Raw genomic sequence first — 22255 nt, forward strand, 5'->3', positions numbered from 1 at the left:
CAATAATACTGCACATTGCATGTTTAAAAAATTGGTAGCTTACTGATATTGATTAATTTACAGTAGAGTGACCAGAGCAATGGGATGCTGTTCTAATCCCAGTACCAGTGAGGTACTCTCACAACAGCTTAAGGGGCTGTATTGATAAAACAGTGAGTTCCCTCACTTATTGTCATCTCCATCTAGTGCCTTCTGAGCATCTGCTGAAGCCATGACACCTCAGTATCTGTTGGATAGACTTCCTGGCTCAACTGAGCTCTACTTGAGAGCCCGCAATACTCATCAACAAATATATGCCACCTGAAGGTTTGTACAAGGGATTTATATTAATTCAACTCAAGGTATTAAGAAAGAGGAGTTTGAAATCACTTACAGCAGTACCAGGCTCTCCAGAGGGACCCTTCTCACCAACAAAGCCAGGGGGGCCAGAAGCACCTGTTTCTCCAGTTCGACCAACTGGACCTTGGTCACCACGAGGCCCACGAAGTCCTTCTTTACCAGCAGGACCAGGGGGACCAGGGGGGCCAGTGATACCCTGTGAGCAAATACATGAGGTCATTTACTTTCTGTTAATCATCACAGAATGGGAGAGAGCAGCTGAGGTTCTAAATATTAAGATGCAAACAACTTGAAGCAACAAAATAATATCCTGGTCATTTTGGAGAAATGTTTAGAAGTCTTCACAGTCTTTCTTGTAGAAAGAAGCAACTTTCATCTTCCTCTCCTGGGGCTGTAATAAAGTGAACAACCGAGGCAGAAGCTACGGCAAATGTCTGTGAGAAAAAGCAATGCTGTACCACCAGCCACCTGGCATACTGGAATCAGAACTATGTCGAGTTATAAGAGCTAGCTGTAAATGAATGGGAATTTGGGTTTTGGAGGACTCTGCTTGTTTCTTTTTGAAGAAAGCCAATACAGGCATTTTGCTCATAATTGAGGAATCACATATGCTCTCAACTAGGTTTAATTAAATGCCTACAGGGAATGAAGATTTTTCTGTTATGAACCTGTGAAAGGATTCCAAGAAATCAACATCTTCGCTATTTTTTTTCCCTGAAACCTTAACCAGAAGACTTAATCCTTTGTAATTAATTAAATTCTCTTGAGTCCTGACAGGAGAGTCTGAATCAGAATTAAATTAGAGGCCAAACCACCTTTAAATTCAGGAACAATTATACTTTAACAACGGAGGCAGAATGTTGGCCATAAAGGGTAATTAGATATAGAAATATCTGATATGTGACTAAAACTGTTCTGTTTTTTATTTTTAACAAAGAGACCATGCCCCTAAAAGGGGACAAGGGGACTTATGTTCACATGAATAAAAGCCTCTTAAACTGATATTTCTAATATAATTTCTGATGATTTTGCCTTAATGATTCAGAAAAACTGATTTCAGATTAGGAAAGTAATAGCAAAATATTAGTAGCATGTTTTTCATAGGGAGTTTCTTACCAGTTTCTTACTAGAGGCTAGGGATTTTGGCTAGAGTAAATAAATGAAGACACATTTTGAAGTGATTTACTTACAGAGGGTCCAGGAGGACCAGTCCTTCCAGCAGCACCAGGGAAACCCGTAGCACCCTAAGAACCAAGCACATTAAAATTCCACAGTCAGCACCAACTCCAGGAATTTGGGTAAGATGGAAATTTCTCCCTTGGAAAATCCTCAGTACACGTGACCAAGGATGGACCAAAGAGTAGGCAGTGACAGCCTCAGGTAGGGTATTATGTTAAATATACCCAGGACCCCGAAGACCCTCCATCTCTACACAGCTTCCTGACCAGCATGCCCCCAGTTGCAATGCCTATATTTTGCATTAAGACTCTGATAGTTCTTTTTTGAAATGCTAACATATTGCCTGATGGTTGTAAAAGCAAGAAGACAAGACACTATACTATTATTATATATGATCTGTATATATTAATAACTGAACCACCTGGCTGGCTGCTAAGGGAATGGACACTGAGTAAGTAATTTTGTTTACAGAAGAAGGTATAATAAAAGACCAAGGGTATTAATTGCTGTCCAATGAGAGGAGGAAGAAGTCAGTGGAGTTGATTCCTGGGGAGCTTTGGGTCTCTAGGAAGTCAGTGTGATAGCACTGGACACCAAGGGAAGGGACCTAATCAGGCAGAAGAAGGGGGGCATCAACAAAATGATAAAAGGTACCAAAGAAATATTTTACCCATTTCACAGACTACTTGGGGTTAACTTTGGTTATCACTACCTCAAGTGAAGTGGTAGCAACATACAGTGCGCTGAGTTCCAGCTGGGATTAAGTTAACATTCCATGAATCTGATCTTGACTTCATTATCAGAATTTCTTTAAATAGTTAGCTTGACTCTCAAGACTCTCATTATAGTCCAAATTACCAAAAATTTCCAAACTTTCAAGTTGTCCCTAATAGATTCTGAAGAAAGAAAAATTATCAGAATACACTGTAAATACTCACAGGGGGGCCTCCATCACCACGACTTCCAGCAGGACCAGGGGGACCATTTGGACCCTAAATGGAAACAAGAAAAGATGGTCAAATCGGAAAACAATCTTTATAAATGTTACTCTTTTCTTCAAATGGATCATTCCCATGTCTATTAGAATCAAATCTAGAAATGTAAAATGATTATCTGTGTTATATAAAATAAATGTCCTTACTTCAATATTACCACCTTTATGGGTAATCAAAGAAGTGAGATAAAACAATATTTATGAAACTTTTATAATGTGTAAAGTGGTATGCAAATGTTAACTCTTATTTTAAAATTGTCTTCTATCTGGTATGTTCCCTGATGTATAGCAGGCACTTGATTGATTTATGTTGAGTTATAAGATTTCATGGGTAACTGCACAGGCTGTGTTGACCATCAGTGAATTCAACTTACAGCTGGGCCAACAGCTCCAACGGGGCCTGTGGGACCAGTAGGGCCATTTTCACCCTTGGGTCCTTTGGTTCCTCTCTCTCCTTTAGCACCAGGTTGACCAGCAGCGCCCTGTTGGAAAGGAACAGTTATAGTTCAGGTGTTCCAACTTACTCTACTTGCTAACTTGGAATGTTTTCAGATTGACCTGTGTCACATGATACTCACAGCAGGACCAGCAAATCCATTGGGGCCAGCGGGACCAACCTCACCACGTTCACCCTAGGTGGGAAAAGGGATTTTTAAAATGTCTTAGCAATCTTAGATTCATGAGTGTCTAGAAGTTGTGAGTGTCTAAAACGACCCAGGTTTTTACTTACAGGGCTACCACGAGGACCAACAGGACCAGCGGGACCAGCAGGACCAGCTTCACCCTATAAGGGGGCCAAAAATGAGTTTGTCAGTGTTCCTCACACAAATGCTCAAAGAGGTAGGAGGGAGAGGGAACAGGCGTAGACAGCGGGCTCTTGCCAGAGTTTGCAATTGCATCCAAAGAGATAACTAATTCACATCTCACAGAGAAAAGTGAAATGGATTCTTACTCTGCATAATATTGTATTAATTTTGGAGGGTGAAATGGTATTGGTCATACACTTGCCAAAACACTATAAATCAGTGCCCACAATACCAGGAGGAGGACATTTTAATTTTTAGATGGACACAGGGCTGATCTATTTGCTGCAATTTGTGCTATACAATAAATAAGGTCTATTTTAAGTGGACTGTTCAATGTGAAATGGGCACACTATGTATTTTATTGATTTTTTTTTTTTTTTACAATGAAGGCTTCAAGAAGGCTCAGTGCATTAGGATATTGTTAATGGGCAACCCCGAAAGACTTTAAAAGACTAAAACAAATGATAGGGATTGAAGTATAGATCAGATACCTGGCAGGTGTATAGGAAGGGAAAGAGAAGTTTCAACACACAGCGTTTGTTTCTTGCTGCCCCATACTAATGGATAAGTTTTTAAATCAATGGGCTTTAGACCAAGCCATAAAAATGAATTGCCAGGGCCCTTTGGGGCCAGGGTGGCAGGGAATTTTAGATACCGCCATTGGCTCAGAGAGCTGCAACTCAGTGAAAATGCATGCTTACCCGGTCCCCGTTGGCTCCAGCAGGACCAGGGGCACCTACAGCACCAGGAGCACCCTAGTACCAAAAAGAAAACAAGTCTTGTTAATAACACCCCCATACCATCAAAAGTGACCCTTGCTGTTTCCCCTTGCTGTGCTTATACAGTGACTGAACACTCTGGGTGGACATCAAGAAAGCTTTTGAAGCATTTCAGTTCTAATTATCAAGACTATTAGAAGCCACTCTCAGGAGGAGAGTACCCTAGTGGTGAAGGTTATGGAACTAAGTCATGGGCAGGCTAGGCACACTGGGGAGCTCTGAACTCTCTGCTCTTGTAAAATTCCCTGGAGAGTAGCAAATGACTAGCCTTGCTAAGAACTGTGAGGACTGTGTGAGTTGGAGAAAGGATATGATGAATGTGCCACAGGGAGTTATCAGGCCTGAGGAAGAGGTGAGAAAAGCCCAAGTGGCTTATGGCCTGGAAGAGCCATGATATCAACACTCTAGGTAGGATTATTATACCTTTATGGGATTATCATTGGCATCTCCATGGCATTAACAGTTAATCTTTGGAGCTGCTCTTTGAGTGATAAATTCTTAGGGTATACATTTGAATAAACAGGACCTTATTAGAGGTTCTGGCTTCCTAAAATGTAAGAATTATTGTTTTTTCTAAAGCCCTATGATAAACAATCATTTAATGTTCTATTAAACCTAGAGATTTTGGACTGTAGTTTGTACTTGGTACAGTTAACACTAAGGAAGGTAGAAAATTCAGGCTATGATTTTCAAGGGGATAAGTCCTCATTTGAATTTTTCTTTTGGAACATGTAAACTGATTATTATTAGTCATAGGTCCAGGAAGGAATGGAATACTCTTTTACAAAACTTGAATCCCTCTTTTGTCAGTTCAGTTTTGGAAAGCTTCTCAACTCAAATTGAGTGAAATGTAAAACAAAACAAAACAGAACAAAACAATCTGAGTACCAACAGAATTCTACTCACACGAGCACCGTCTCTGCCGTGGCTACCAACATCACCCCTGAGACCAGTTTCACCCTAAAAGTAAAAAGCAAGAGCAAATGTTTGTTTTCTGACCAAATTTTTGAATCAAAATTAATCCACAGTGTTTTTACAGAAGATGCTATAATACTTTTACTCATTTAAGATATTTAGTAATGTTTTGATTCCCTACCATTCTATAAAATATTGAATGAGGAAAAAATAATTCAAGGCCCTTTCCAGATTAGTGTTAAATATTCTTTTCTAATTTCCATACACCCTCCTGAAGCGTAATCAAGCAAGGTACAAATTCATGTGGACAGAATTATAAGGCAACATCACAATGGGCTTCAGTGCCTGATCACTCTTACGGCATAACTAATGCAGCAGCACGGTTGACAGCTGTTCAATATAGCTTCTTCCCATTAATTAGGGCAGGCTGAGGCATTATTGTTAGTGGCATTAAAATGAGCCTCATGTATTACTCAACACCATCTGTTTGCGTGAAATTCCACGGTAGCAAAGAATTTTGCCAGATTAGTGAGTTTAGAAATGCGTAGGTGCTAGGTGGCAGAGGGAAATGTATACAGATAGATATCAAAATGCTACCAGACCACCTGCCAAGAACTGTAAAAAAAAAAAAAAAATGGTTGACCTTGCACAGCCTTCTTTGTGAGAGTTCATCAACAATATGTATTGAGGTCAAACACTGAGAGGCTACCTTTTCTCCCTTGCCTCCAGGTATGCCAGCAGCACCCCTTTCTCCTGGGAGTCCATTAGGACCAGATGGACCAGCAGTGCCTGGAGCACCAACCACACCAGGTTCGCCCTTGAATCAAACACATGTGAAATCAGTTATTTCTGTGGTACAAGAAGAAAATGAAGAGCCAAACTCTTGAAGCATTCCAATTTAAACATTTAATGGATAGCATGCTCGCCTGCTTAGACACAAAGGAGGCCTACTGAAAGGAGGGAGAATATAACCGAGGAAGATGCTGTTAATGACACAGTGACTAAAGAGAAGAGGGTAGTAGGATGGGTGCCTGTGATTTTCCTATAACCTGCTCCCAGTCCTCTTAAGGGAGTCAGGCAGGGGAGAGAAGAGGGTACGACAATGGAAGGCAGAGAGTGAAAAATGCCCACAAACGTTTTTCAAGGTGAAGTCTCTTAGCTCAGACAGGAAATGTGGAAAGAGACCTCATCAACGGGGGAGATGTTTACATTCTAATCTTCTTAAGAGTGTGGACTATAGCTTCCATTTTTTTATAAAACCTTACAATTCCACATACTTAAAACCTGTTGACTAGGTCCTGAGATAAAACCCTTTGAAAGTACTTTCTCACAGAACCAATATTTCCTTTCTTACTTCCTCTCTCCCTCTAACCTTATTTTATTTTTTCCAATATCCTTCCATATACCAAAATAGCCTTTTATAGCAAATCTTTACCCCTTAAAGGTAAGAATCAGAAGTAATATGTTACCTTCTCTTTATTGTGGTTGAAGTAATCTGTTTTTCAGAAATGTGTAATTCCATCTATTTTAAGATCTAAACCACAGATTCTATTTTGAAACACAAGTTTTCAGGCTTATGTTTTGGGGATGAATGTACTGTCCAGTTAATTTTTATCATCATAAAATTATCTTATTAAAATTTAGATTACTTTTTGAAATTTTACTTTATGAAGTAGGACGTTGGGAAGGTAAAAGTTCATTCTCTAAAAATAGTGTCCAAATGTATACGATGTTTCTAGATTAAGACAAAAGTATAAATAGTGTGATGAGAAAAGAGTGAAAACCCATACTAATTCATTTATGTGTGTATAACACTGGGGTTTTGCCTCTTTTGGAGTAATTCAGGTCAGTTGGAATCAGATTGTTATTTACTGAGGTGGAAATCATCACAGAACTGGAAATAAATTTTTAAAAAATCTGAGAAACAATTCATTTACTACTGTAAAGGATTTACTTATTCTAGAGCACACTGGGCCAAACCAGCAATATGTAACAAAGTTTTACCTTGTTCCCATCAGGCCCTGCAGGTCCAGAAGGACCTCGGCTTCCAATAGGACCAGCAGGACCAGCAGCACCGCTTTCACCTGGGGGACCACGCTCCCCCTGTGAAAAGGGGATTAGAAGAAGTGTTACACTGTTCATCATTTTCAGAGATACCATTTTACACATTAGAGTTCACACTTGTTTAGCTTTTGAATCCTAGTTCTGCCAAATGCCTAGTTTACTAGCAAATTATAATTATTTTTCCCTTAATTTCTCTACTAGTAAAATGAAGGGATGGGATGAGATAATCTCTAATGTCTCATTCAGCTCTAATGTTCTATGGCTACAACTCCAAAATTTGTTGCTTTTAGAGTGTAATATTCAACTTTTGGAATTCATTTCCTTTTTTTGTGATAGGTCCATAGGTAAAAATAGATGCCAGTTATGCACAGTACCATCATTTTAGGTGAATAGCAATGCCAGATGTAAATAAGATTAGATATTTCATATATATGCTCTCTTTATACAATTGCATGCAATAGTGATGTAACAGCTACAATATAGTTAACAGAGAATATATGTATGAAAATGTGTGTATTTGTATGTGTGTCTATCTTTCTATCTATCTATCTAAATATTTCCCAATTTGCATGTAAATATCACTACAACATAGTATTCTATGGTCCAGAATATTTAACATTTAAGCCCACATTGCAACTGTTTCAAAGGCCCTTGTTATAATTTGGTTCTATGATACTATGGTTCTATGACAGTAAATTTGTTTGGGCATCCTAGCTATATGGTAACTAGCCACATAACAATATACTTTAGGGGCCAACTAATCTTTCCAGTTATTCTAATGACCACAGACAAATGACATCAATTTATTTAATATTTAAAATAAAAGTAGGCTCATGATTTCATCTTTTAGACTTTGAACACCAACACACATTGGAAAAATTGATTTTAAATCTTAGTAAGATATTACTTTTCCTTAGCTCAGGTCGAGCCACTGTCATAAATATATCATACTTGTTTGTATAAATCACTGAATATAATACCTATATTAGTTCATTTATGTTTCTTATAATCCTGTGGTTTTTAAATAAGAAATATGAGCAATTACATAAAAAGTCTACTGTCAATTTAGAAATTGAATATTCTCTGCAGATTATGTTTGACTACAGAAGAGTGTCAGGAATTTGCTGTTACAAGGTCACCAATAGTTTTTAGGAGAAGGCACCATTTGTTTTAAAAACATTGCGAGAAGTTTATGAAAGTTAAGTAACACTTACTCTTGAACCAGCAGGACCAGGGAGACCAAATTCACCAGGGATACCCTAGGCAAAACATGAGAAAAAATAAAGTGTGAAACTTATGTATGTTCTCTAAATCCACATATGTTTATGATATTTAGAAAAGTTTTGAGAGTGAAATAAAGCCCGATAGGCTCTACCTACATGAGTGTATAAGTACACAGGCTATTAGGACCAAGAGAGCTTTCAGTGGTGTATGGAAAGATTTTTAAAAAGTGAGAATTTCACTGATATTAAATATATATCTATCCTAGAACCTGGTATCAGAAAATTTTAGTCTCTCATTATTTGGTTTATTGCTTTTTAAAAAGTGAAGAAAGACTATCTCCTTTGATAATATAATAAATAATGATGATGAACAATATCAGACATTGCCTATTTTTAGTTATATAACAGACTGCTTTCTTAATAGAAATGATCATATTCTGCACATTACCTAGTTAATTGTATACCCAAGTGTATCTCCTTTATTACTGACCAGCTGTCTCCTTAATGTGCCCCACTGTTGACAAAGGAGAGCAGGCCACAGAATGTAACTGAATTGAGGCACATTCATCACAATTACAGAAAAAATGACTCAGACTCATGCCCTGATTGTGAATAGCAGTGTCATGTCTGAATGCCAAGAAAAACACTAAAAGCAATTTTTCAGGGTCTAGTTTGATGGAAAATCAGTGCATTTATTTTTTTTACTATGGAGAGGGAAATAATTTGTATTTTAACATTACCAAGAACAATACAAAAAGTAAGGCTATTAAATGGAATGTTCATGATATTGTACTTCCATAATGTGATGTTTCATTCAATCCTTAAAACAAAGTAATTTGAATGAAAATGAGTAACTTGGCTCATTCTCTCCATCAGTACCAACATATGTAGAACACTATCATTAACATATGAAATATGAAGTTTCCTTTTGCATATTATAATTGCACTGCAGTAGGGTATTAAACAGAGGGAAAGTCCCAAGTTTAGGCGAATTTACTATCACTTGTTTTACTCACCCTTTCTCCTGCTTTGCCAGCTTCACCAGCTGTACCTGCAGGGCCAGGCAGACCCTAGATGGAAAAAAGACAAACCTCAATCTTTATGGCTATATTTGGGGGATTTTCTAATAATTGTTTTTTTGGGGAAATACCTAATATCAACATGATCACTAACTATTATGTGTTATTAAAGGATTACAGAAAAGTTTGCCTTGAAAAAATGTACGCTTCTTTGCTTCAGTTCTGAAACCAGGTACTGTGTGGTGGGGAGAGTGTTATATAGTTATTTACAGCTGGAGAGTCTGACCAAAAGCAGTAGTCTGTATGTTTTAGCTGACTTACCTGGAAGCCTGGAGGACCAGCGGGACCCTGTTCACCTTTTCCACCTGAGACACCCTGAAAGTGATAGGAAAGATTACATAAATAGAGATATATGCCACCATTGCTATCAAGCTACATAACTTTTAGACTGGAAAAAAAGAGATGGCCATTTTTGTGGGACTAGATTCATTTTAGTGCAAAATAGAGCAAGAGTGAGAGAAATACTCACCTGTGGTCCAGGAGGTCCCTGAGCACCATTGTTTCCATCAGGACCTGGAGCACCCTAAAATGTTCAACAGAAAGGCTCAGAGTTAGTTGCCTGTAAGTCAGACAATTTAAGATACCCCAAAGCCTCCCTCATGTATTACTTCCTCACAACAAAGCTTGTTATTTCAGCATGAATTGAACACATTGTGGCCAAGGCCCAAATACTACCTACGATATGGCTCATAGGAAGTCCATGGATGAAGGGCAATTTATGAAAGTCAGAGAATGCTACTAGCATATTCATAGCCTTTTAATCATAAAATGAATTAAATAAAAACCAAATGCATCCATAAATATTTTTGACTTAATATACATTCTGATTCATCATAGCTCACTGCCTTATAAGTGTGGTTAAAGAGAAAAGACATTTTGTAATGGTAAAAGGAAGCTTGGGGATGCCATCTTAGAAAGAAAGTGATGGAATGATATCAGATGGCCTCAAAAGATGTGTATCCTATGTGAATACCATGTGGATAGAGCCTCATAGAAGTTAGTACCTACCCGAGGACCGGCAAGACCAGCATGACCTTTTTCACCATTTTTGCCAGGATCACCCTATAATAAACATTAAAAAAAATACATTTAATGTCAAATTAACCATGACAATTTTGAAATGTGAATTTCTTGCCTTTTTTCTTTTTTTTAGATTCCTAGTCCTTGAATTCTGTTATTTAAGGCATGATCCATCATCATGCAGCTCCAGATACAATAAAGTACACTTATGTCTGCAGGAGCATATGACTCAAGATGTGGATTTTCAGCAGGAACAATGATACACTGGAGGTCAACTTTTGTTGTGGTAAGTGGCTTGCAGTTTTCTTGTGTTGAAAGGAACCCCCTTGAGGTAGAGTGGACTGAGGCAGGAGAGAAATAAGAGTTTTGGTGAAATGTGGCAAAAAAGTGCCAAGGGAGAAGAGGTTCTGGTGATTCTTACAGTGGGGCCTTTGGGTCCAGGGAATCCGATGTTGCCAGGCTCTCCTCTTGTTCCAGCTGGGCCAATTGGTCCAGGCCTGCCATCAATACCAGGGAGGCCCTGAAACCAGAGTTTATTTAAAGTTTACTCAGCACAGGATCTCACAACCTCAAGCTTGTGATGCTGCCACAGGATGAAACAGAATCATTTTCTGATTGTATAGAGCTTCCTGTATAAAGTGACAATAAATTATGAATCCACTTTCCTTTTCTAAATAGGATGTCGGTACATGCACATCCAAGTCAATCTCATATGTACACAATTCCCTCTTTCTCCTCTCTTTTCATACCCTTGTCACCCTCTTCAATATTCCCTGCCATGTTTTTCTTTTTCCTTCTCTCCTTTTGCTCCTGTGTTCATTTGGACTCTGCAATTACAATCTATTACTTTGCATTCTCAGATATGTATGTGGCTAATATATATTTTCAATGTGTTCACATATAAATAAGCTACAGGAAACACTTGATAAGGGTGCAATAAGTGTCCTTGAAAATATAAGCGATACTTACCATCGGACCTTCTTTACCAGCTGGGCCAACATTTCCAGGGGAACCAGGAAAACCCTATAAAATAAATGAGGATGCTTTCCTATTGGCACTCTAACACATATACTCAAGGCTCCAATTAATTGAAATCTCACAAAAGCACTTTCCCCCCACTTTTTGTTTGTTGGCTAGGGCAAAACGTTAGGGGTATTAGTCACTAGCTGGGAGGTATGAAAGAGCTCTGAAAACTTTCTTCTTTCTATTTTTAATGCCTTTCCTTTTACTGAATTTTAGTGCAACTGATCCATTTAAAGATATCTCAAGAAACTGTTGAGCAACATACTATATGTGCAAAATGTATATATTTTTTTTACCTTAGAATAGAAAAACAAATACTTTTAGTAAGTAATTTTCAAAGTGGATTTTTTAAATTGCTATATTTGGTGTCTTTATTACTTGTTTATGGTACAATGACAGTTGATACTCATCCGTAAGAGATAATGGAGGCAAAAAATTACTCTATTGCTATGGATTAGAGTGTCTACAGATCTAAAGGTCATTTCTCCATAGCTAGTGTGATGCTGAATACATTACAGCACTTTGTGATCGCTGGAAAAATGATTCACTTATGAATCTAATAAACTGATAATGTATAGTCCTAATATATTTCATGAACACCTTATATAAAACTCACAAATTGAGATAAAAGATTCATGCTGATAGGAGAACCAACCTAATTTGGATATATTAAAATAAATCTATTCTTCCAAAAACCTCACAGCCATTGTATCAAGTAATAAATAGGAAATTTATGAACTAACTAAATTCGTCAAAATATCTACTGGGCTTTGATAAAGTTAAATTAAAAAGGGAACCATCAGCAAGTCTACCAACAAATTAATTTTTGATTTTTTTTATTGTTGTCTTCAAATATTAATCATCCCTTTAGGAAAGGAAACAGTGCTAGGTGTGACTTGCTCAAAATCAATCTGAAACTTACTCGGGGTCCCATGAGGCCAGGCTCTCCAGGGCGACCAGAATCTCCACTGGGACCTCGCACACCAGCAGGGCCAGTTCCACCACGACTACCATGAGGGCCCTATTAAAAAGAAAGGGGAGGGGAGGTTGTTAACTCCAGTGACATACCCACGGCCAGAAGCATCAAGTTCCTTCCCAGGATGTGAGTAATAGACAACTTACCATGACACCAGCTCTGCCATCGGCTCCAGGAAGACCACGAGAACCAGGATTTCCCTGTAACAAAGTACATGAAATAGAAAAGAATTGGAGAGTATCCTTATATCAGGTAGGGCAGAAGTTATTGAAACATGGCATGCATGCAAGAAATCTTGATGACCTTAAGGGGGAGATACAATTACAAACCAAACCAAAAAACTTCATCCAAACCCCAAAGGACTGTGTGGAGGAAACCTTCTGCAAAAGTAGGTCAACATTGTTTCCAGACCAATTTTATAACATATCAAATTGAGAGTCAGTGATTTAATAAAGCAGATGGAAAGCAGATGTTTCCTTCATCTAGAAAATGCACTCAGTAATTCTGACCAATTCCCAACGAATGGGTGCCTCTGGTGTGTCTGGGTGTCAAGAGCATTTGGAACCTACCCTCAGCCCAGGAGGTCCTGGGGGGCCAGCGGATCCAATTTCACCAGTGGTGCCTCTCTTTCCTTCTTCGCCACTGGGACCAGGAGGACCTGTGGGCCCAGCAGCACCCTATTTAATGAAAAAACAAAAGAAGGGGTCACAGGAAAAGTAAAATTTGTGTTCATATCTAGCTAGAAAAAAAAGTAATAACTTAAAAAAAGTGAAAGTATTACTTTTTGGATTGAAAAAGTAGTAACTCCATAAAATTGTGATTATAGAACTACTTACGGGCTCGCCCTTGTTGCCACTCTCTCCTTTGGAACCAGCTGGACCAGGCTCACCCTAGGGTCCAATACAAAACAGTGGTCAAATGACAAACATTTGTCACAACTCTCTGGAAGACAAACATCAGGGGCTATTTACAAATCAAAGTAAAGAGAGCTTTAGTTCTCTAAGAAATATGCTCAGTTCATATTTAAACGACCTACAGGGGAATGGTCTTGGTTGAAAGGACAAGACTGGTATAATAGAAGTGTGCCTCACTGACCCTTGGGTAATGTTCTAGGATAGCAGAAGGGGTGTGTCTGTGTGTGTGTGAGGGAGAGAGTATACATAAGTGTGCCTGAACTTACAGAAGAAATACACACTGAAAACGCTAAGGAAGAAATAAGGATAAGACGACAAGATGAAGTCTAGATGGGGATGAAGTGATGGTAGAGCTGGTATTTCAGAATGATGAAAGCATCAGCCATGACCACTTACAACAAGTCCTCTGGCACCAGTAGCACCAGCAGCACCAACAGGGCCAGGAATACCCCGGGGTCCAGGGAGGCCAGGAGCCCCAGCAACGCCTGGAAGGCCCTGGGAAAGAAACGCAGCATGGTCCCTCATGAGGCAACTGGCAGGAGAGACAGCATCCATTAAAATACCTTTAAAACCACAGCAGCACATTTTAGGCATATACTCACGGCAGCACCCTTAGCACCATGAAGGCCATTGGCTCCAGGGTTGCCCTGTGACGAAAAGGAAGGGAGAAAGATATGGTTCATAGGAGTATTTCTGGTCTTCTTTGACCCCACCTTCATTCTTTTTGTTTTCTTCCTTCTACTCAATGAAGTTAATGACAGTGGCTACTTACAGGAGGTCCAACAGGGCCAGAAACACCTGGAAGACCCACTTCACCACGGGAACCCGCGGGACCAGCAGGACCAGGGTTACCGACAGGTCCAAGTTCACCCTAAAAACAGGAATGACGTTGAGGCATTAGTCAGCAAATAATGAAATAGCATATCTCTGTTTTTAGGTGGCCAAGTTTTATGCAAGTTCTTCAGAATTACAATAATTTCCCTTATCTGATCTGGTACCACAGGTTGGGGTTTGTGTTCCTATTTTCCTGGCCTGGTTCTGCCATCTTGGCTACCACTGCTGTCTTCACCTACCTCTGTCTCCCTTGGTAGAGACTCTGGTTCTCAGCCAGTCAGTCCCAGCTAGTTTGGGAGTATCCCAGAGGAACCCCAGGGAATCAGTTTCCATGTTGCCATCTCTACCTATGCTCACAGTGCTTGGGTACAGAGAGATCATCTATTTTAAGTTTAGAGTGAGAAAACTGGTCATTCTGTATCTGAGAAAACTGGTCAGTCTGTATCCATTTCGAAGGAGGGACTAATCAAGCTGCCTGTTCTGTAATTATCTATATGCAAACACAGTCCCTATCTTTCACATCACAATAAAATGTTTATCAAGGTAATGACAATGGTCACCAGCATTTTTACCTTGGGGCCAGGAGCACCTGGGAAGCCTGGAGGGCCAGCAGACCCAAGAGGACCCTGAAATCAAAGAAGAAGGTGGAAAGAAGTTTCCTCTCAGTGAATTAACAAAACAATGGGATAGGGAGGGTGGGAGGGAGGGAGCCGTAAGAGGGAAGAGATATGGGAACATATGTATATGTATAACTGATTCACTTTGTTATAAAGCAGAAACTGACACACCATTGTAAAGCAATTATATTCCGATAAAGAGGTAAAAAAAAAAAAATAAAAAATCAAGTTATTAGTGGAATGTTTAACAAAATACAAGTATGACCTGTGCACTAAAGCCTACAAAACGATATTGGAAAAAGAAAAGCCCTAAATAAAGTGATCATCAATTGAAAAAAAAAATTAACAAAACAACAACAGAAGATTGAAGTGGCTTAGAGTGGCTTGATCTTACTTAATGTTGGCAAAGAGAAAACTGACAGCTAATCTGTTGTCATTGCTATGTTATCGAAGGGAAGACATTCCAGGTATCCCAGGTGAGGTAGATTTTACTTTATATATCAATTACAAACCTCAGGGATAGTAGTTCTTATAAATAGAACCTTTAAATGACCTCTTAGAACGTTTGGTAAGGTGTCTAAAATGGTGTTATTGCATAGGGAATTAATAAAGAAGATAGCTCCCATCCCACACTCTCAGTCCCTTCCAAATTCCTCAGTGTCACCACTTACAGCAGGACCCACAGGACCCACACTTCCATCACTTCCACGGGCACCCTATGAAGAAAATAAAGAAAAAAGTCAAGTGGAAAGTTAAATGGAACCTATTAGAAGATTTTTAAAAAGAATAAAAATGAACAAACGTGGAAGCACTCACAGCTGGGCCAGGGGCACCGACACGTCCTCTCTCACCAGGAAGCCCACGAGCTCCCTAGAAGCAGAAATATTTCCATTGAAATCCAGAATGCTAATTTAAGAAAAAGTTACAGGCATCATTTCCTTTTTCCAATTTCCAACATGCACAAGAATCCACTAGAAATAAATAGGTCTTGTTCTAATTCCAACTAAAAGGTAATGATTTCAATTAACTATGCAGAAGGCTATTAGAAAAATATCAAAGAATACAATGCCAAGGGAAATGGTAATTAGCAAAAACATTAAAGAAGTTCCAGCTTGCAAAGAGTGTACACATTTTTGATCTACAGTAAAGTAATCAATACTTACTATTTGACCTGGAATTCCATTTTCACCAGGGGCACCAGGTTCACCCTACATGGAAAAGAAAGATTGAGTTTTTTTCATTATATATATTAATTATTTTCTTCTGATTTGGTAATTTTTACACTATTACTTCAACTTCAACCATTCATATATTTTGTAACATTTCTTACATAGATTGTTTCTCAATTATGCCAATCACATACATTAAAAAAATTTATAAAATATGGGTTTTTATTTAGATAATACCAAATATCACAGAATCAGGGAGATGTGGTCTAGTGTTATTTACCCTTTCCCCAATTTTCCCCTTAGATTTTGGATATCATTTAGACTAGGCTTATATATTAGCAATGATAACATAAAAAGAGATGATAGGATAAATTGCTTTCAACGTAACCATATTTACCCTCTTTAAAGTTATTTTGAACACTCAATATTTTTATTTTTATAAAATATGCATGAAAAATTAAAGCTTCATAATATTTTATAAAACTGTCTTATTTACTTCCAATCTACATTCTTTTTTTTGTTGTTGTTTTTCCAATCTACATTCTTATCTTGAGTAAAAACCATGTTGGTGGGGTAGTGGTGGTAGTGATGGTGGGGTAGTGGTGGTAGTGATGCTGGTGCTGGTGGTAATTTAATACAATGACACATGAAAAGGAACTTTCCTTCAAGATAATCTAATTTAGATATAGAGGAAACCTGGTTTTCGAGACCATTTAAGGACCCTTCATTTCTAGGATTCTATCTGAAGTGTATTCTTTGTGAGTAAGCACTAGAGTGGGAGTCAGGAATTCTAGCCTGTGCCCTTCTAACTTCTAGATGTGTGACTTTGGGCAAGTCACTCACTCTCTCTAAGCCTCAGTTTCCCTCATCTGCAAAATGAGAGGGTCTCCAAAGCTCCTTGCAGCCCTAACATTTTATGATGCTGTGATCAGTAGTCTGAGCTCTTATATTAGGCTCCAGGGAGAATGAGTTTGACCTTATCCATTGGTGTGGCAGCTGGAAAGTTAGAATGGATTCTCCATATTCATGTTCATTTCTGGTCCCACTAGTATTCCTTACTCATTAATTTGTGATTACGTTGGTATTCACTTTAATATCACATTATCTCCTTAATAGGAGAGAGAACATTTTATAGTTGAAAATGCTGTCAGAGAAGAGCCCAGCCAAGAGATAACACACTTCTGAGACTTTAATTACCTAATTAAAATTTTTTTGAGTGTGCACAGATAAATCACAGGAAAGAGGTTGAAAAGTATATTGTGACATGAATGTACCCATCTAATTAGTGCATGGCAAAGGAGAATTTACTATTTAAAATAACATAGTGTTCTAGTATCTGATTATATGTTTATTTACTTTTATTTTGGCTGCAGAGATCGACTAAAATTATAGGAGGAAAGGAAATGGAGGAAGAAATTATTGACATGTTTTTTAATCTCAATTGCTTAATAGATATTGAATTAAATAAATATTATTAATAATTGGCCTTTTGTTACAGAATCCCATAGTCCTCACCACTGAAGGATTTAAAGTATTGAAGAGGAAATAAGATATGCTTCAGAATATGATTAGCCTTCAGTAAAAATATACTTTCTGATGGTGATGGGAAATTACAATCAATTTTTAAAAAATTTTTTTAAAAACAGTGCTTCTGATTTAGTATTTACCTTCACACCTGGAGTACCAGGCTGTCCCTTCAACCCGTCCAGACCATTGTGACCCTGAAAGGCAAATCCTTATTATTAAAATGCTATTCCATTACAGTGTTTGGTCAACTCAAACATCTTGTATCTTTGCAGTTAATATCTCCTGCGTGAATCTTGTGACTGCTTCTGTAGAATGGAGTCCCATTGCCCCAGCTCCCAACAAACTCCCTCTGCTGCCCTAGGTAAGTCACTAAACCTCCCTACACTTGAAAGGGAAGGATAAAGAACTAGATGCTCTCTCATGTACTTTCCATCATTAATAATTTTATGATCTTCAGAGGGCTTTAAATACCTCTTAAGTTATGCCCATTTTATACCATTTTCCCTGTAGGGATCCTCCTTTCTTGGAAGCTATGAACAGACTTAAAAAAAAAAACAAAACTACACCCCACTTTACTTTCCGGCCCCCTTACCCTTTAACTCTCTCTCCACTCCAGCAAATTCCAGGAATTTGGAAGCAAATATGTGTCATCCAGGAGTTTAAATATAGTTGAGGTTTTTACTAAAAGTAATCAACATTTTCTCCTCTGTGGGTAAAGAGTGTGCTCACCCTAATGCCCTTGAAGCCAGGGAGTCCAGGAGTTCCAGGGAAACCACGAGCACCCTTAAAAAGAAACATAGAAGACGACGAATGACGTTTTTGTCCTAAATAAAAAGACGATGATTTCTTCCCTCCAAAGTGTTTCTTCTCATCAAAGTCCAAGCTTGGAATCAAAGACTAGTATATGTGTAAGCACAGAGCAGCAAATAAGTTGCTCTAATTTGAGTAGCTAATACTATGGTACTTGTAGAACACACAATTTAGTTGTTTAAAGGATGCTCACCATCATTAATATTACATTATTTGCATTAATAAAACCTGTATGCATTCTTAACTAGGCTCCTTTATTTGTCAGATGCCTTCAGTGAGTGTTATAAGTATGACTTCTATGTTGCCACTTAGTCTGATTCTAGTTTTAGCAACTATCTTATATATGAGATACCTCTGATGTTTGGACTATATACTGTTGTAAAAAAATCTCACCTGTGGCCCAACAACTCCTCTCTCACCAGGTCGTCCAGGTTTTCCAGGGTGACCCTAAAACATGAAAGCATCACAGGGTAAACCCTTTCTTGGTAAACTGTCAGATGATAGTCGGTGCATCTTGGTTTTTACAACAGGGAAAAAAGGCATCATGTAAAAATGTGGATCCAAATATATATTTAATTAACAATTATATTTCCTTAAATACAAGAAAATTAATTATTATTTCATTAAAATGTTATTATCCATATGGGGAAAATTATGTCAGGCATATTCAGCTTTTGGCAGAATACTTAATTTGAATCTAGAAATTCTGTTGAGGCAGGAGTATTTAAATGGCATTTGGAAATGCTTACGAGTAAATACTTACATCCTCACCAGCCTTGCCAGGAGGGCCAGGTGGACCACGAGCACCTGCAGGACCCTAGGAAAATGGGAGACCCATTGTTTTGTTAATGCTATATTAAGAAACTTCTTGAAAAAAATATTTATCACAAAGGGGGAAAAGTACTCACAGTTTGACCAGGCTCACCAGGCTCACCAGGAGGTCCTTGGAAACCTTGAGGGCCCTAAGAAAAAACAGTATGTCACATTGCAAGCCTTTATTTAATTCTCTGTCTTTTTTACATAAGAGAGATTACAAGCTTTCGGTACTTACAGGGGCTCCAGATGCACCAGGAGGGCCTCTAGGTCCCATCAAACCCTGTAAAGAGGACAGATATAGTTAGCACTGACAAGTCGTCATGGCCTAGGGTTGGGTTAGACAGGACTAGCTTAGTAGTGCCATAGACGTTTTGTGATGGACAAATGAACAGAATTGTCCTGGTCTCATTTCACAGTTTTTGTTCCTCTCGAGGAAGCATTTAAGGACCCAAGTTTCCTCCACTGTTTTCTCTGCCTTTGCTTTCACCTTTGCCCCTCCTAATCCAAATCAGAACTCAGTTAGATGAGGTGGCCACAGGTTCCTTAAAGTTGTGCACAATTGGGCATATTGAGATTGCTCTAATGCAATGAAGTGACTCAGTCTTTCCACAGTACAGAATATACAACTGCCGTTCATGCAGCTGACGAAGCATTTCCATTTGGATTTCCTTATCATATGTCATCTCATATCATACTCAGCTAAGAAATTGATATTTTTATTGCCACAAGGGGCATAAATTGAAAAGGATCAAAAGTCTTTCTTAATGATTAGAGGGAGGTTTGTTATAACCTTACAACTCCTTTAAGGGCTATTGGTGACTGATGAAAATGTCAAACAAAAGTGGATATAGTAAGGGGTGAAGGAAAAATAAAATATTATTGAAACATCCTACTGGAAGAATCTATTATATGCTACTATTATTGAAAATATGGCCCAAATGACAGCAGATTGTTTTCGCCTTTGTTCTTCATTCTGTAGCACACAGAATAAAACAGAGTGTTACTAGTTTGGAAGCTAAATACACATTGTGACTCCCCTTTGCAAGGCCTGTGCAAACTCTTCTGTAGGGGCCATTCCTCTAATGCTGAATATATTGCACAGACAAGTCTCAGTTAATTTGTTCACGACACATCAAGCATGGGGACTCTGCAGTCAAGTCTGCCCCACTGTATGAATGCCTAGAGTCAAATAATATGGATTTTATTAAAAAGCTCATCATCTTAATTATGAGTTATTTATTTGGTTTTAGAAATTGCTTCAAAGTTAAAAGAAACTGTCACTTTTCAATCAAAATAATATTTTTAGGTGTACATTAAAAATAATTTTCCTTGACACCATGAATTTTTAATTATATTTATTCATTTTTCCATGTATTTGCAACAATTTCATTTACATAAAAGGTAGTTTATTTTGTGGAGGCTGTGAGATGGATGATGATTATTCATTAATTCAGAGAAGGACCCTGTGGGGTTTTATAGTTATTGATTTTCCAACATGGAAATTTATTTTAATGCTTTACTGCTGCCTACCTCTCCTATTTGTGAAACATATCTGTTGATTACATATGTCTGTGAATGTGTGTGAATGTGCAAGCTTAAATTATATTTCACTGATATTTAAAAGTAAAACACTCTGCTATATGCCCCCCAGAGAGATGTTCCAAAGTCAGGGGAATCTGAAATCCATATTAATTTTCCAGGCTTATGTAGGCTTTTTTTTTTAATTAATGCTTTACATTTTTTTCTTTTTAGCTTCTTCTTGAGATATAGGTACTGCTTTAAAACTGACTAATGTCCAGCATTAGCTGAAATGGCTGATTTCAAATATCCAATATAAACAAAGCCAAAAGAAAATCTCTACTTCTTCATTTCAGATATGAATGCTTTAAATTACCATGCAAAATCAGGAAATTGGAAATCATCAATTAACGGCATATTACTTCTCAAGTGAGAGTTTTAATTTACAGAAAATATCGTCTTGCCCTTACCGTGTATTAGCTTATTGCGGACCATTAGCTCCAGCAGAACATCTTTTGAAGACAGAGCACTGAATGCATTGTCCAGGTAAAATTTATATTTTAAAGACTATCTTAACTTGGGCATATAAATACCTTTGTTTGCAAACAATTAATTAAAAATCACTAAATTATGTGTGGGTATGTACTAAACTGCAGTGTTTAATCAACTTAACATTTTTATTTCCAGCAGTTTTCCCCTCTATTTTTTACATACTAGTATATATTTTGCATGCTCATATCAGTTTTTTTTCCCCCCTAACACATCTCACTAATGCTTGTTAGAAGGTTTACTTATTAAAGATAGACCATCATCATCATAGTCATATTCCCTCCTATACTGATTTATAATTAGACTTTAAAAAAGAATTTTTTATCAAGATGGATAAAAAGAAACATTTCCTATGTTGTTAATTCCTTGAGGGAGGGTGGGAATCTGTCATATTCACTGCTATATCCCAAATGCATAATATAGTTTGGGTCTTATCGAAGACCAACTTGGTAAATACTTGTTAAATAAAGTAATGTTTTATTCAAGTACTGGATACATGAGCCATGATGTTGAATATCAGACATCTTGCCTGGCATTCTGTCATTAACCACATATATGACCTTGGGGAAGGGCTTAAACTCTCTACCTAGAAAATGAACGGGCTACTCTAGAACTTGCTGATCCTTTCCAGCAAGTTCATAGAACTTAATAGTTCTGCGTCTCTGTGGGTTGCTTCAAATTCGAGGCAATGTTAAAGTGCATAAAAAAATTAGAGTGATTACTTTTCTGAATTAAGTTGGTTTACCTAAATTATGATTACTACGTCCAGAGATTATTTCTTGGATATATAAATATCTGATCTATCCTAAGGAGGCATGTTTGTAGAAAAAATCAAACCCCCTAACCTAGGCTTAGATTTTTATAGATTTGAATACAAAGAGAGCTGCTGCTTTTATCTGATCTGAGTATTGAGTATTAAACTAGGTAGCTAAATAAATGGCAATGTGAAATTTAACATAAAGTAAATTCTCTATTCAGTAATTTTTTGGCTAGATAAAAAGAGATAAGCATACCATTGGTCCAGGGCCAATTCCAACTCCTTTTCCATCATACTGAGCAGCAAAGTTCTAGATGGGGAAAAAAAAAAAAAAAAAAAAAAAAAAA

The 22255-nt window shown here is 37.8% G+C and overlaps 1 protein-coding gene across 1 annotated transcript in view; it reads right to left on the bottom strand.

Moving 5' to 3' along the window:
* The window catches only part of COL1A2 (collagen type I alpha 2 chain), a 36132-nt gene that overhangs the window by 7243 nt on the left and 6634 nt on the right, over window positions 1-22255 (bottom strand). Inside the window, exons 6-40 of the mRNA XM_029233657.1 lie at window positions 22165-22218; window positions 19320-19364; window positions 19177-19230; window positions 19032-19085; window positions 18662-18715; window positions 18188-18241; window positions 17599-17652; window positions 15926-15970; window positions 15579-15632; window positions 15434-15478; window positions 14718-14771; window positions 14084-14182; window positions 13914-13958; window positions 13708-13806; window positions 13234-13287; window positions 12967-13074; window positions 12544-12597; window positions 12344-12442; window positions 11368-11421; window positions 10820-10918; window positions 10387-10440; window positions 9848-9901; window positions 9640-9693; window positions 9316-9369; window positions 8291-8335; window positions 7017-7115; window positions 5722-5829; window positions 5004-5057; window positions 4020-4073; window positions 3243-3296; window positions 3091-3144; window positions 2887-2994; window positions 2457-2510; window positions 1530-1583; window positions 374-535 (exon numbers count right to left, since the gene is read on the bottom strand). Coding sequence (XP_029089490.1) covers window positions 374-535; window positions 1530-1583; window positions 2457-2510; window positions 2887-2994; window positions 3091-3144; window positions 3243-3296; window positions 4020-4073; window positions 5004-5057; window positions 5722-5829; window positions 7017-7115; window positions 8291-8335; window positions 9316-9369; window positions 9640-9693; window positions 9848-9901; window positions 10387-10440; window positions 10820-10918; window positions 11368-11421; window positions 12344-12442; window positions 12544-12597; window positions 12967-13074; window positions 13234-13287; window positions 13708-13806; window positions 13914-13958; window positions 14084-14182; window positions 14718-14771; window positions 15434-15478; window positions 15579-15632; window positions 15926-15970; window positions 17599-17652; window positions 18188-18241; window positions 18662-18715; window positions 19032-19085; window positions 19177-19230; window positions 19320-19364; window positions 22165-22218 — 2340 coding nt within the window. The remainder of the gene's footprint in view (window positions 1-373; window positions 536-1529; window positions 1584-2456; window positions 2511-2886; window positions 2995-3090; window positions 3145-3242; window positions 3297-4019; window positions 4074-5003; window positions 5058-5721; window positions 5830-7016; window positions 7116-8290; window positions 8336-9315; window positions 9370-9639; window positions 9694-9847; window positions 9902-10386; window positions 10441-10819; window positions 10919-11367; window positions 11422-12343; window positions 12443-12543; window positions 12598-12966; window positions 13075-13233; window positions 13288-13707; window positions 13807-13913; window positions 13959-14083; window positions 14183-14717; window positions 14772-15433; window positions 15479-15578; window positions 15633-15925; window positions 15971-17598; window positions 17653-18187; window positions 18242-18661; window positions 18716-19031; window positions 19086-19176; window positions 19231-19319; window positions 19365-22164; window positions 22219-22255) is intronic.

This window comes from Monodon monoceros, unplaced genomic scaffold (genome assembly GCF_005190385.1).
Source record: "Monodon monoceros isolate NGI ecotype Baffin Bay Population unplaced genomic scaffold, NGI_Narwhal_1 Super_Scaffold_2, whole genome shotgun sequence".
Lineage (NCBI taxonomy): Eukaryota > Metazoa > Chordata > Mammalia > Artiodactyla > Monodontidae > Monodon > Monodon monoceros.